At 48.5% G+C, this 15,218-nt stretch overlaps 1 protein-coding gene across 2 annotated transcripts in view; it reads right to left on the reverse strand.

Annotated features, from left to right (window-relative positions):
* LOC309555852 (uncharacterized protein) overlaps positions 1-9,455 on the reverse strand; it is a 31,686-nt gene extending 22,231 nt beyond the window's left edge. Inside the window, exons 1-4 of one of the 2 annotated variants that reach the window (XM_082258018.1) lie at positions 9,348-9,455; positions 7,389-7,502; positions 6,895-6,996; positions 153-320 (exon numbers count right to left, since the gene is read on the reverse strand). In XM_082258018.1, the coding sequence (XP_082114144.1) occupies positions 153-320; positions 6,895-6,996; positions 7,389-7,502; positions 9,348-9,428 (465 nt within the window). In that variant the 5' untranslated portion in view covers positions 9,429-9,455. Of the gene's footprint in view, positions 1-141; positions 321-6,894; positions 6,997-7,388; positions 7,503-9,347 lie in introns of both variants that reach the window. The other variant, XM_082258019.1, reaches the window with a different exon arrangement.
* Positions 9,456-15,218: the final 5,763 nt, after the last annotated feature.

Below are 15,218 nucleotides of genomic sequence, written 5' to 3' on the forward strand. Positions count from 1 at the left end.
AGTTTAGACTGTAAGCTCCTGTGAGCAGGAATGTATTTCCTCATTGTACCTCAATCTACATGTTTTGTAATTATAATCACACCAGAAATAATTAGAATATTCCAGGGATATCTGAGTGTGCCCCATTTCTCATCCCCCTACCCAGGTCTCACCGTAGTCACCGTCGTCACTCCATTGATGGTAGTCACGCTGTCCTCGCAGCAGCCCAAGCACCGGTCATTCACAGAGTTCGGTTCTGTTCCAATCACAGCTAAACCATCGGGGCGTAAGACGAGCCGACCGACTCTATTAGATGGCTGCGGGCTGGAGGTCGTTTTACTCTGAAGAGAGAGAAGAGAAATGTTAGCATGATGTTCATACAGATAGAAGTGCAGCAACCATTCTCACAGAATAAACTGTGATTACTAGTTCAGCCACTAGGTGGTAGTGATTACTAGTTCAGCCACTAGGTGGTAGTGATTACTAGTTCAGCCACTAGGTGGTAGTGATTACTAGTTCAGCCACTAGGTGGTAGTGATTACTAGTTCAGCCACTAGGTGGTAGTGTGCACTGTTGGTATAATAATTGTTCTTTCTAGTGGAACTACATGGAGGTGATGTCATTTCCTGTTTCAGTTGTTTCCAATTAAACAAGAAGGGCTCAGCTATTTGTCTGGTAAATCTTGACTAGAAAGAGTCATATCAGCAGCAGATTTCCATCTAAAAGGACAAACCTTCAACCTGACACCCAAACCAAACACTGGGGGCACATATATGGGTTACTGATACAATCTATGAATTCCAGGGGGGACATACTGTATGTAATTCATCACCTGATGCTGGCGATGGGACCCTATTCTGTCCCCGGTGACACCACAGTATCTGCCCCTGGTATGGATATATATATATATATATATATATATATATATATATATATATATAAAACCCCCACTGCTGCCACACTGAGGGCTGGGAAAATAGGTATAGGAAATCAACCACGACCCCCCAAAACCCTCCTCCCCCCCAAACACATACACCCTCCAATCCGCATCAAATAGTTGGTGTGGTCAAATGTAACAGTGGGAGGGTCTCAAAGGGGTATTTAAAACCAGGAGTGAATTATGTACAGTGTGCAGAGTTTGGGAGAGGCTACACACAGAGTGCAGAGTTCGGGAGAGGCTACACACAGAGTGCAGAGTTTGGGAAAGCCTACACACAGAGTGCAGAAATTGGGAGAGGCTACACACAGAGTGCTGAGTTTGGGAGAGGCTACACACAGAGTGCAGAGTTCGGGAGAGGCTACACACAGAGTGCAGAGTTTGGGAAAGCCTACACACAGAGTGCAGAAATTGGGAGAGGCTACACACAGAGTGCTGAGTTTGGGAGAGGCTACACACAGAGTGCAGAGTTCGGGAGAGGCTACACACAGAGTGCAGAGTTCGGGAGAGGCTACACACAGAGTGCTGAGTTCGGGAGAGGCTACAAAACAGAGAGCAGAGTTCGGGAGAGGCTACACACAGAGTGCTTAGTTTGGGAGAGGCTACACACAGAGTGCAGAGTTTGGGAGAGGCTACACACAGAGTGCAGGGTTCGGGAGAGGCTACACACAGAGTGCAGAGTTTGGGAGAGCCTTCACACAGAGTACTGAGTTTGGGAGAGGCTACACACAGAGTGCTGAGTTCGGGAGAGTTCCTGTTTCAGTTGTTTTCAATTAAACAAGAAGGGCTCAGCTATTTGTCTGGTAAATCTTGACTAGAAAGAGTCATATCAGCAGCAGATTTCCATCTAAAAGGACAAACCTTCAACCTGACACCCAAACCAAACACTGGGGGCACATATATGGGTTACTGATACAATCTATGAATTCCAGGGGGGACATACTGTATGTAATTCATCACCTGATGCTGGCGATGGGACCCTATTCTGTCCCCGGTAAAACCACAGTATCTGCCCCTGGTATGGATATATATATATATAACCCCCACTGCTGCCACACTGAGGGCTGGGAAAATAGGTACAGGAACTCAACCACGACCCCCCAAAACCCTCCTCCCCCCCAAACACATACACCCTCCAATCCGCATCAAATAGTTGGTGTGGTCAAATGTAACAGTGGGAGGGTCTCAAAGGGGTATTTAAAACCAGGAGTGAATTATGTACAGTGTGCAGAGTTTGGGAGAGGCTACACACAGAGTGCAGAGTTCAGGAGAGGCTACACACAGAGTGCAGAGTTCGGGAGAGGCTACACACAGAGTACTGAGTTCGGGAGAGGCTACACACAGAGTGCTGAGTTCGGGAGAGGCTACACACAGAGTGCTGAGTTTGGGAGAGGCTACACACGGAGTGCAGAGTTCGGGAGAGGCTACACACAGAGTGCTGAGTTCAGGAGAGGCTACAACCAGAGTGCAGAGTTTGGGAGAGGCTACACAAAGAGTGCTGAGTTTGGGAGAGGCTACACACAGAGTGCAGAGTTTGGGAGAGGCTACACACAGAGTGCTAAGTTTGGGAGAGGCTACACACAGAGTGCAGAGTTCGGGAGAGGCTACACACAGAGTGCAGAGTTTGGGAGAGGCTACACACAGAGTGCAGAGTTTGGGAGAGCCTTCACACAGAGTACTGAGTTTGGGAGAGGCTACACACAGAGTGCTAAGTTTGGGAGAGGCTACACACAGAGTGCAGAGTTCGGGAGAGGCTACACACAGAGTGCAGAGTTCAGGAGAGGCTACACACAGAGTGCAGAGTTCAGAAGAGGCTACACACAGAGTGCTGAGTTCGGGAGAGGCTACAACACAGAGTGCAGAGTTCAGGAGAGGCTACACACAGAGTACTGAGTTTGGGAGAGGCTACACACAGAGTACTGAGTTTGGGAGAGGCTACACACTGAGGGCTGGGACCCTGTGCTGTCCCCGGTGACACCACAGTATCTGCCCCTGGTATGGGTATATCCAGGGCTTTTTTTTCTCAGAAAATAGGTACAGGAACTCAACCAAAACCCCCCAAAACCCTCCTCCCCCCCAAACACATACACCCTCCAAACCGCCTCAAATAATTGGTGTGGTCAAATTTAACAGTGGGAGGGTCTCAAAGGGGTATTTAATACCAGGAGTGAATTATGTACAGAGTGCAGAGTTTGGGAGAGGCTACACACAGAGTGCTGAGTTTGGGAGAGGCTACACACAGAGTGCAGAGTTCAGGAGAGGCTACACACAGAGTGCAGAGTTTGGGAGAGGCTACACACAGAGTGCATAGTTTGGGAAATCCTACACACAGAGTGCAGAAATTAGGAGAGGCTACAAACAGAGTGCAGAGTTTGGGAGATGCTACACACAGAGTGCTGAGTTCGGGAGAGGCTACACACAGAGTGCAGAGTTCGGGAGAGGCTACACACAGAGTGCAGAGTCCGGGAGAGGCTACACACAGAGTGCAGAGTTCAGGAGAGGCTACACACAGAGTGCAGAGTTCAGGAGAGGCTACACACAGAGTACTGAGTTTGGGAGAGGCTACACACTGAGGGCTGGGACCCTGTGCTGTCCCCGGTGACACCACAGTATCTGCCCCTGGTATGGGTATATCCAGGGCTTTTTTTTCTCAGAAAATAGGTACAGGAACTCAACCACAACCCCCCAAAACCCTACTCCCCCCCAAACACATGCACCCTCCAAACTGCATCAAATAGTTGGTGTGGTCAAATTTAACAGTGGGAGGGTCTCAAAGGGGTATTTAATACCAGGAGTGAATTATGTACAGAGTGCAGAGTTTGGGAGAGGCTACACACAGAGTGCAGAGTTTGGGAGAGGCTACACACAGAGTGCCGAGTTTGGGAGAGCTTACACACAGAGAGCAGAGTTTGGTAAAGGCCACACACAGAGTGCAGAGTTTGGGAGAGGCTACACACAGAGTGCAGAGTTCGGGAGAGGCTACACACAGAGTGCTGAGTTTTGTAGAGGCTACACACAGAGTGCAGAGTTTGGGAGAGCCTTCACACAGAGTACTGAGTTTGGGAGAGGCTACACACAGAGTGCAGAGTTTGGGAGAGGCTACACACAGTGTGCTGAGTTTGGTAGAGCCTACACACAGAGAGCAGAGTTTGGTAAAGGCCACACACAGAGTGCAGAGTTTGGGAGAGGCTACACACAGAGTGCAGAGTTCGGGAGAGGCTACACACAGAGTGCTGAGTTTGGTAGAGGCTACACACAGAGTGCAGAGTTTGGGAGAGCCTTCACACAGAGTACTGAGTTTGGGAGAGGCTACACACAGAGTGCTGAGTTTGGGAGAGGCTACACACAGAGTGCTGAGTTTGGGAGAGGCTACACACAGAGTGCAGAGTTTGGGAGAGCCTTCACACAGAGTACTGAGTTTGGGAGAGGCCACACACAGAGTGCTGAGTTTGGGAGAGGCTACACACAGAGTGCAGAGTTCGGGAGAGGCTACACACAGAGTGCAGAGTTCAGGAGAGGCTACACACAGATTGCATAGTTCCGGAGAGGCTACACACAGAGTACTGAGTTTGGGAGAGGCTACACACTGAGGGCTGGGACCCTGTGCTGTCCCCGGTGACACCACAGTATCTGCCCCTGGTATGGGTATATCCAGGGCTTTTTTTTCTCAGAAAATAGGTACAGGAACTCAACCACAACCCCCCAAAACCCTCCTCCCCCCCCCCAAACACATGCACCCTCCAAACCGCATCAAATAATTGGTGTGGTCAAATTTAACAGTGGGAGGGTCTCAAAGGGGTATTTAATACCAGGAGTGAATTATGTACAGAGTGCAGAGTTTGGGAGAGGCTACACACAGAGTGCCGAGTTTGGGAGAGCTTACACACAGAGAGCAGAGTTTGGTAAAGGCCACACACAGAGTGCAGAGTTTGGGAGAGGCTACACACAGAGTGCAGAGTTCGGGAGAGGCTACACACAGAGTGCTGAGTTTTGTAGAGGCTACACACAGAGTGCAGAGTTTGGGAGAGCCTTCACACAGAGTACTGAGTTTGGGAGAGGCTACACACAGAGTGCAGAGTTTGGGAGAGGCTACACACAGTGTGCTGAGTTTGGGAGAGCCTACACACAGAGTACTGAGTTTGGTAAAGGCCACACACAGAGTGCAGAGTTTGGGAGAGGCTACACACAGAGTGCAGAGTTCGGGAGAGGCTACACACAGAGTGCTGAGTTTGGTAGAGGCTACACACAGAGTGCTGAGTTTGGGAGAGGCTACACACAGAGTGCAGAGTTTGGGAGAGCCTTCACACAGAGTACTGAGTTTGGGAGAGGCTACACACAGAGTGCTGAGTTTGGGAGAGGCTACACACAGAGTGCTGAGTTTGGGAGAGGCTACACACAGAGTGCAGAGTTTGGGAGAGCCTTCACACAGAGTGCAGAGTTTGGGAGAGCCTTCACACAGAGTACTGAGTTTGGGAGAGGCTACACACAGAGTGCAGAGTTCGGGAGAGGCTACACACAGAGTGCAGAGTTCGGGAGAGGCTACACACAGAGTGCAGAGTTTGGGAGAGGCTACACACAGAGTGCTGAGTTTGGGAGAGGCTACCCACAGAGTGCAGAGTTTGGGAGAGGATACACACAGAGTGCTGAGTTTGGGAGAGGCTACACACAGAATGCAGAGTTTGGGAGAGGCTACACACAGAGTGCTGAGTTTGGGAGAGGCTACACACAGAGTGCAGAGTTTGGGAGAGGCTACACACAGAATGCAGAGTTTGGGAGAGCCTACACACAGAGTGCAGAGTTTGGGAGAGGCTACACACAGAGTGCAGAGTTTGGGAGAGGCTACACACAGAGTGCTGAGTTCGGGAGAGGCTACACACAAAGTGATGAGTTTGGGAGAGGCTACACACAGAGTGCAGAGTTCGGGAGAGGCTACACACAGAGTGCAGAGTTCAGGAGAGGCTACACACATAGTGCAGAGTTTGGGAGCGGCTACACACAGAGTGCAGAGTCCAGGAGAGGCTACACACAGAGTGCAGAGTTTGGGAGAGGCTACACACAGAGTGCTGAGTTAGGGAGAGGCTACACACAAAGTGATGAGTTTGGGAAAGGCTACACACAGAGTGCAGAGTTCGGGAGAGGCTACACACAGAGTGCAGACTTCAGGAGAGGCTACACACAGAGTGCAGAGTTCGGGAGAGGCTACACACAGAGTGCTGAGTTCGGGAGAGGCTACACACAGAGTGCAGAGTTTGGGAGAGGCTACACACAGAGTGCAGAGTTTCGGAGAGGCTACACACAGAGTGCTGAGTTTGGGAGAGGCTACACACAGAGTGCTGAGTTTGGGAGAGGCTACACACAGAGTGCAGAGTTCAGGAGAGGCTATACACAGAGTGCAGAGTTCGGGAGAGGCTACACACACCATTGCCTCAATGAGGGTTGGGACTGTGTGCTGTCCCCGGTGACACCACAATATCTGCCCCTGGTATGGGTATATTACGTGCTGCTGGTACACTGAAGGTTGGAACCCTGTGCTGTCCCCAGTGACACCATAGTATCTGCCCCTGGTATGGGTATATCACCCACTGCTGCCATACTAAGGACTGGGACCATGTGCTATCTCTGGTGAAACCATATGATCTGCCCCTGGTAGGGGGTATGTCACCTGCTGCTGGTACACTGAGGGTTGGGACTGTGTACTATCCGCGGTGACACCATAGTATCTGTCCCTGGTATGTGTATATCACCCACTGCTGCCATACTGAGGACTGGGACCTTGTACTGTCCCTGGTGAAACCATAGTATCTGCCCCTGGTATGGGTATATTGCCTGCTGCAGCCACACTGAGGGATGGGACCATGTGCTGTCCTCGGTGACATGGTGGTATCTGCCCCTGGTAAAAGTGACTTGTAAGTGGACATATTTTTACTTTTATAATCTCAGTACCTGCCCCCCCACCCCACCCCACATGGGCAATTTACCCCAACTGGTGCTCTCTCTCTGCAGCAGCCGAGGCATCGATACTCCTCTCCAGTCACCGCATCCACCGGGGGAGGGGAAACCACTTCTACTTCTCCAGCAACCTGAGCAAACACAGAAAAAAAATGATGCTGTGACACCATTCCGGGATATTAGGGACCCGCTATAGGAAATCCTATATTCTGGTACCTGTATGGGGGGAATTATAATGTTCAGTAAATTAATTCCTTGATAGATTCCCCCCCCCCCATTTCCTGTCCGCAGGGTGACAACTCTGCTGTGTGATTTCACTGCAGAAAGGACAGTGTTGTCACCCATTTACAGGAAATGGAAAGTAACAGAACTCCTGACAAATTACAGGGGGGGGGGTATGTGGCCATGGAGGGGTTCATGTCATACCACCCCCTTCATAGATCAGAGTTTATATTGTCATGACAAACCATAGTGGTGTAGCCCCAATTATCACCACTAGATGGCGATCTCTGAGCGCTCTTACCAGGAAGGCCAGGGATCGGTGTCCGGGGTTATAGGACCAGATCGTCTTCTTCCGCCCCCGCTGAGTCACAGCGCCCCGCCTCTTAATGGGCTCCGCAGGGGCAGAGTTCCGCACCTACAGGATACAGATAGAGAGAATGTGAACGGACATAAAACCAGCCACTGAGAGGAATATCATCACTGCATGAGGACAAGGGGGACCCCAGATTCTGCAGATAAAGGTTCAAACGCCACTTACAGACAGGGGGCGCTCCGTACCCCACTTCATACACATAGCAAACAGGGGGCGCTCTGTACCCCACTTCATACACATAGCAAACAGGGGGCGCTCTGTACCCCACTTCATACACACAGAAAACAGGGGGTGCTCTGTACCCCACTTCATACACACAGCAAACAGGGGGCGCTCTGTACTCCACTTCATACACATAGCAAACAGGGGGCGCTCCCTACCCCACTTCATACACACAGCAAACAGGGGGCGCTCCATACCCCACTTCATATACACAGCAAACAGGGGGTGCTCTGTACCCCACTTCATATACACAGCAAACAGTGGGTGCTCTGTACCCCACTTCATACACATAGCAAACAGGGGGTGCTCTGTACCCCACTTCATATACACAGCAAACAGGGGGTGCTCTGTACCCCACTTCATATACACAGCAAACAGGGGGTGCTCTGTACCCCACTTCATATACACAGCAAACAGGGGGTGCTCTGTACCCCACTTCATACACATAGCAAACAGGGGGTGCTCTGTACCCCACTTCATATACACAGCAAACAGGGGGTGCTCTGTACCCCACTTCATACACATAACAAACAGGGGGCACTCTGTACCCCACTTCATACACATAGCAAACAGGGGGCGCTCCCTACCCCACTTCATACACATAACAAACAGGGGGCGCTCTGTACCCCACTTCATACACATAGCAAACAGGGGGTGCCCCATACCCCACTTCATACACACAGCAAACAGGGGGAGCTCCATACCCTACTTCATATACACAGCAAACAGGGGGCGCTCTGTACCCCACTTCATACACATAGCAAACAGGGGGTGCCCCATACCCCACTTCATACACACAGCAAACAGGGGGAGCTCCATACCCTACTTCATATACACGGCAAACAGGGGGCGCTCTGTACCCCACTTCTGACACACAGAAAACAGGGGGTGCTCCGTACCCCACTTCATACACACAGCAAACAGGGGGCACTCCGTACCCCACTTCATACACATAGCAAACAGGGGGCGCTCTGTACCCCACTTCATACACACAGCAAACAGGGGGCGCTCTGTACCCCACTTCATACACGCAGAAAACATGGGGCGCTCCATACCCCACTTCTTACACACAGAAAACAGGGGGCGCTCTGTACCCCAATTTATACACTCAGCAAACAGGGGGTGCTCCATCCCCCACTTCATACACACAGCAAACAGGGGGCGCTCCATACCCCACTTCTTACACACAGAAAACAGGGGGCGCTCCATATCCCACTTCTTACACACAGATAACTGGGGGCACTCTGTACCCCAATTTATACACTTAGCAAACAGGGGGCGCTCCATCGCCCACTTCATACACACAGCAAACAGGGGGGGCTCCATACCCCACTTCTTACACACAGAAAACAGGGGGCGCTTCATCCCCCACTTCATACACACAACAAACAGGGGGCGCTCCATACCCCACTTCTTACACACAGAAAACAGGGGGCGCTCCATATCCCACTTCTTACACACAGAAAACAGGGGGCGCTTCATCCCCCACTTCATACACACAACAAACAGGGGGCGCTCCATACCCCACTTCTTACACACAGAAAACAGGGGGTGCTCTGTACCCCAATTTATACACTCAGCAAACAGGGGGCGCTCTGTACCCCACTTCATACACACCACACCCCCATCAAAATCATATTAAATTGTAGAACATTTTTCCCTCACCGCTCTGTTGCTGGAACTCTCCGCCTCTGCGATGACACTCAGGACAACCAGCGCCACAGCCAGGTACGCCGCCATTCTCATATCGACTCCGCCCCCACTTTTTCCTGTATTCTGCCTGGACAAGAGGTGACAAGTTACCCAAAATGTGGAACTCCGACCCAAACACACTGAGCTCTGAACCTCCCAAATCTCTCTGCCATAGGGCCCATCCCCCAACACCCCAACCACCACCATAGAGGATTCTACGCACCCCCACCACCACCATAGAGGATTCTACGCACCCCCACCACCACCATAGAGGACTGCATGAAACTGGACACAATGTATCACAAATTACATCATACATAAACTGGACACAATGGGGCTTATTTACTAAAGGCAAATAGACTGCAAAGTGTGAAGCATTGTATCATTGTGTCTGTATAGCATTGTATCATTGTGTCTGTGTAGCGTTGTATCATTGTGTCTGTGTAGCGTTGTATCATTGTGTCTGTGTAGCGTTGTATCATTGTGTCTGTGTAGCGTTGTATCATTGTGTCTGTGTAGCGCTGTATCATTGTGTCTGTGTAGCGTTGTATCATTGTGTCTGTGTAGCGCTGTATCATTGTGTCTGTGTAGCGTTGTATCATTGTGTCTGTGTAGCGTTGTATCATTGTATCTGTGTAGCGTTGTATCATTGTGTCTGTGTAGCGTTGTATCATTGTGTCTGTGTAGCGTTGTATCATTGTGTCTGTGTAGCGTTGTATCATTGTGTCTGTGTAGCGCTGTATCATTGTGTCTGTGTAGCGTTGTATCATTGTGTCTGTGTAGCGTTGTATCATTGTGTCTGTGTAGCGTTGTATCATTGTGTCTGTGTAGCGTTGCATCATTGTGTCTGTGTAGCGTTGTATCACTGTGTCTGTGTAGCGCTGTATCATTAGTCTGTGTAGCGTTGTATCATTGTATTTGTGTAGCGTTGTATCATTGTGTCTGTGTAGCGTTGTATCATTGTGTCTGTGTAGCGCTGTATCATTGTGTCTGTGTAGCGTTGTATCATTGTATTTGTGTAGCGTTGTATCATTGTATTTGTGTAGCGCTGTATCATTGTGTCTGTGTAGCGTTGTATCATTGTGTCTGTGTAGCGTTGTATCATTGTGTCTGTGTAGCGTTGTATCATTGTGTCTGTGTAGCGTTTTATCATTGTGTCTGTGTAGCGCTGTATCATTGTGTCTGTGTAGCGTTGTATCATTGTGTCTGTGTAGTGTTTTATCATTGTGTCTGTGTAGCGTTGTATCATTGTGTCTGTGTAGCGTTGTATCATTGTATTTGTGTAGCGCTGTATCATTGTGTCTGTGTAGCGTTGTATCATTGTGTCTGTGTAGCGTTTTATCATTGTGTCTGTGTAGCGTTGTATCATTGTGTCTGTGTAGCGTTGTATCATTGTATTTGTGTAGCGCTGTATCATTGTGTCTGTGTAGCGTTGTATCATTGTGTCTGTGTAGCGTTGTATCATTGTATTTGTGTAGCGCTGTATCATTGTGTCTGTGTAGCGTTGTATCATTGTGTCTGTGTAGCGTTTTATCATTGTGTCTGTGTAGCGTTGTATCATTGTGTCTGTGTAGCGTTGTATCACAGTGTCTGTGTAGCGTTGTATCATTGTGTCTGTGTAGCGTTGTATCATTGTGTCTGTGTAGCGTTGTATCATTGTGTCTGTGTAGCGCTGTATCATTGTGTCTGTGTAGCGTTTTATCATTGTGTCTGTGTAGCGTTTTATCATTGTGTCAGTGTAGCGTTGTATCATTGTGTCTGTGTAGCGTTGTATCATTGTGTCTGTGTAGCGTTGTATCATTGTGTCTGTGTAGCGTTGTATCATTGTGTCTGTGTAGCGTTTTATCATTGTGTCTGTGTAGCGTTGTATCATTGTATTTGTGTAGCGCTGTATCATTGTGTCTGTGTAGCGTTGTATCATTGTGTCTGTGTAGCGTTTTATCATTGTGTCTGTGTAGCGTTGTATCATTGTGTCTGTGTAGCGTTGTATCACTGTGTCTGTGTAGCGTTGTATCATTGTGTCTGTGTAGCGTTGTATCACTGTGTCTGTGTAGCGTTGTATCATTGTGTCTGTGTAGCGTTGTATCATTGTATTTGTGTAGCGTTGTATCTTTGTGTCTGTGTAGCGTTGTATCTTTGTGTCTGTGTAGCGTTGTATCATTGTGTCTGTGTAGCGTTGTATCATTGTGTCTGTGTAGCGTTGTATCATTGTATTTGTGTAGCGCTGTATCATTGTGTCTGTGTAGCGTTGTATCATTGTGTCTGTGTAGCGTTGTATCATTGTGTCTGTGTAGCGTTGTATCACAGTGTCTGTGTAGCGTTGTATCATTGTGTCTGTGTAGCGTTGTATCATTGTGTCTGTGTAGCGTTGTATCATTGTGTCTGTGTAGCGTTTTATCATTGTGTCTGTGTAGCGTTGTATCATTGTGTCTGTGTAGCGTTGTATCATTGTGTCTGTGTAGCGTTGTATCACTGTGTCTGTGTAGCGCTGTATCATTGTGTCTGTGTAGCGTTGTATCATTGTATTTGTGTAGCGTTGTATCTTTGTGTCTGTGTAGCGTTGTATCATTGTGTCTGTGTAGCGTTGTATCATTGTGTCTGTGTAGTGCTGTATCATTTGTTACAGGAAGTCAGGTGAATCTGTGGATGTTGTCACAGACGGGAGATACATTTCTGCTTTGTTTAGAAAATTCACCAATTACTATAGGGTGTCGGCTGCAGAGGTAGCCAGAAAGGTGTAAGGACGTTGAAAAAGCTTCAGCTATTCAGAATGAGGCAATTAAGGCCTCTATAAGTTATCCAGAGGATGACTACTGATTGCTGAGGAGAGCAGTCAGCTGAAGACTTCTCAAGGTGAGGTCATGGACATTTTCTGTGTGAAGAGAAAATAAATGGACTATTGATTGTCTGCTGTATGACCAGCAGTGTCTGCCCAGCAGTAGGTTGGGACAGACTCCCTAGGTAGGTTCCTGTGTGTGTGAAGGTAGACGCCCCAAGTGGCCAGGGTTTATTTTATTTTATGTTTGTTTTAAATTATGCTGTTTTTGATGCTTGCACTTGTGTGAAGAAAATTGCAAGAATAAACCATAGACTGTTGTTTTCAACTACTCCTCGGCTATCTCCCTGTGTAACGAACCCACCCCCCCCCCCCCAAGGGGTCACCCTCTCTCGCTACCGAGCTAACCCCTCACACATTGTATCTGTGTAGTGTTGTATCATTGTGTCTATGTAGCGTTGTATCATTGTGTCTGTGTAGTGTTGTATCATTGTGTCTGTGTAGCGTTGTATCATTGTGTCTATGTAGCGTTGTATCATTGTGTCTGTGTAGCGTTGTATCATTGTGTCTGTGTAGCGTTGTATCATTGTGTCTGTGTAGCGTTGTATCATTGTGTCTATGTAGCGTTGTATCATCATTGTGTCTGTGTAGCGTTGTATCATTGTGTCTCTGTAGCGTTGTATTATTGTGTCTGTGTAGCGTTGTATCATTGTGTCTGTGTAGCGTTGTATCATTGTGTCTGTGTAGTGTTGTATCATTGTATCTGTGTAGTGTATCATTGTGTCTATGTAGCGTTGTATCATTGTGTCTGTATAGCGTTGTATCATTGTGTCTATGTAGCGTTGTATCATTGTGTCTGTGTAGCGTTGTATCATTGTGTCTATGTAGCGTTGTATCATTGTGTCTGTGTAGCGTTGTATCATCATTGTGTCTGTGTAGCGTTGTATCATTGTGTCTGTGTAGCGTTGTATCATTGTGTCTGTGTAGCGTTGTATCATTGTGTCTCTGTAGCGTTGTATCATTGTGTCTGTGTAGCGTTGTATCATTGTGTCTGTGTAGCGTTGTATCATTGTGTCTGTGTAGTGTTGTATCATCATTGTGTCTGTGTAGTGTTGTATCATTGTGTCTCTGTAGCGTTGTATTATTGTGTCTGTGTAGCGTTGTATCATTGTGTCTGTGTAGCGTTGTATCATTGTGTCTGTGTAGTGTTGTATCATTGTATCTGTGTAGTGTATCATTGTGTCTATGTAGCGTTGTATCATTGTGTCTGTATAGCGTTGTATCATTGTGTCTATGTAGCGTTGTATCATTGTGTCTGTGTAGCGTTGTATCATTGTGTCTATGTAGCGTTGTATCATTGTGTCTGTGTAGCGTTGTATCATTGTGTCTGTGTAGCGTTGTATCATTGTGTCTGTGTAGCGTTGTATCATTGTGTCTCTGTAGCGTTGTATCATTGTGTCTATGTAGCGTTGTATCATTGTGTCTATGTAGCGTTGTATCATTGTGTCTCTGTAGCGTTGTATTATTGTGTCTGTGTAGCGTTGTATCATTGTGTCTATGTAGCGTTGTATCATTGTGTATCATGTTGTGTCTTTGTGAAATTAAGAAACAACATTTTTCGTCACTCTTGACCTTCATGATACCATAAATCCATCTAAACAATGTAACACATCGGGGTCTCCACATGTTAAAGGTTTATCCTCCATCGGATGAGAAGGACAATAATGCCAATCCATCTTCTCCGCGCAGATAGACCCCGCCCACAGCGATGAAGCCGGGAAGACATAAAATCCCGCATATTGTGTGTAATTCGAACACAAAACAATCCGAATCCATCCCGAGTCACATGACATCATTCTTTATTTATTCGTCTTTTGGGAATGTATTTAGAAGGTTCCATTGTTTGTCATTCTTCTCCTCCTCTCACATGTGGAACATCTGTGAGCTTCCTTCATCTCCCCCCTAAATGAAAGCACAGAGAGAGAAAGAGACTGCTCCACATTGCACCACAGAGAGAGAGAGAGAAGGAGACTGCTCCACATTGCACCACAGAGAGAGAGAGAGAAGGAGACTGCACCACATTCCCCGCAGAGAGAGGGAGAGACTGCACCACATTCCCCGCAGAGAGAGAGAGAGAGGGAGACTGCACCACATTCCCCGCAGAGAGAGAGAGAGAGGGAGACTGCACCACATTCCCCGCAGAGAGAGAGGGAGACTGCACCACATTCCCCACACAGAGAGAGAGAGGGAGACTGCACCACATTCCCCGCAGAGAGAGAGAGAGAGAGAGACTGCACCACATTCCCCGCACAGAGAGAGAGAGAGAGACTGCACCACATTCCCCGCACAGAGAGAGAGAGACTGCACCACATTCCCCACACAGAGAGAGAGAGAGAGACTGCACCACATTCCCCACACAGAGAGAGAGAGAGAGACTGCACCACATTCCCCGCACAGAGAGAGAGAGACTGCACCACATTCCCCACACAGAGAGAGAGAGAGAGACTGCACCACATTCCCCGCACAGAGAGAGAGAGAGAGAGACTGCACCACATTCCCCGCACAGAGAGAGAGAGAGAGAGAGAGACTGCACCACATTCCCCGCACAGAGAGAGAGAGGGAGACTGCACCACATTCCCCGCACAGAGAGAGAGAGGGAGACTGCACCACATTCCCCACACAGAGAGAGAGAGAGACTGCACCACATTCCCCGCACAGAGAGAGAGAGACTGCACCACATTCCCCACACAGAGAGAGAGAGAGAGACTGCACCACATTCCCCACACAGAGAGAGAGAGAGAGACTGCACCACATTCCCCGCACAGAGAGAGAGAGGGAGACTGCACCACATTCCCGCACAGAGAGAGAGAGAGAGACTGCACCACATTCCACGCACAGAGAGAGAGAGAGAGACTGCACCACATTCCCCGCACAGAGAGAGAGAGGGAGACTGCACCACATTCCCCACACAGAGAGAGAGAGAGAGAGACTGCACCACATTCCCCACAGAGAGAGAGAGAGAGAGAGAGAGAGACTGCACCACATTCCCCGCACAGAGAGAGAGAGGG

This window comes from Pelophylax lessonae, assembly GCF_965119305.1.
Source record: "Pelophylax lessonae genome assembly, chromosome: 5".
NCBI classification, from domain to species: Eukaryota; Metazoa; Chordata; class Amphibia; order Anura; family Ranidae; genus Pelophylax; species Pelophylax lessonae.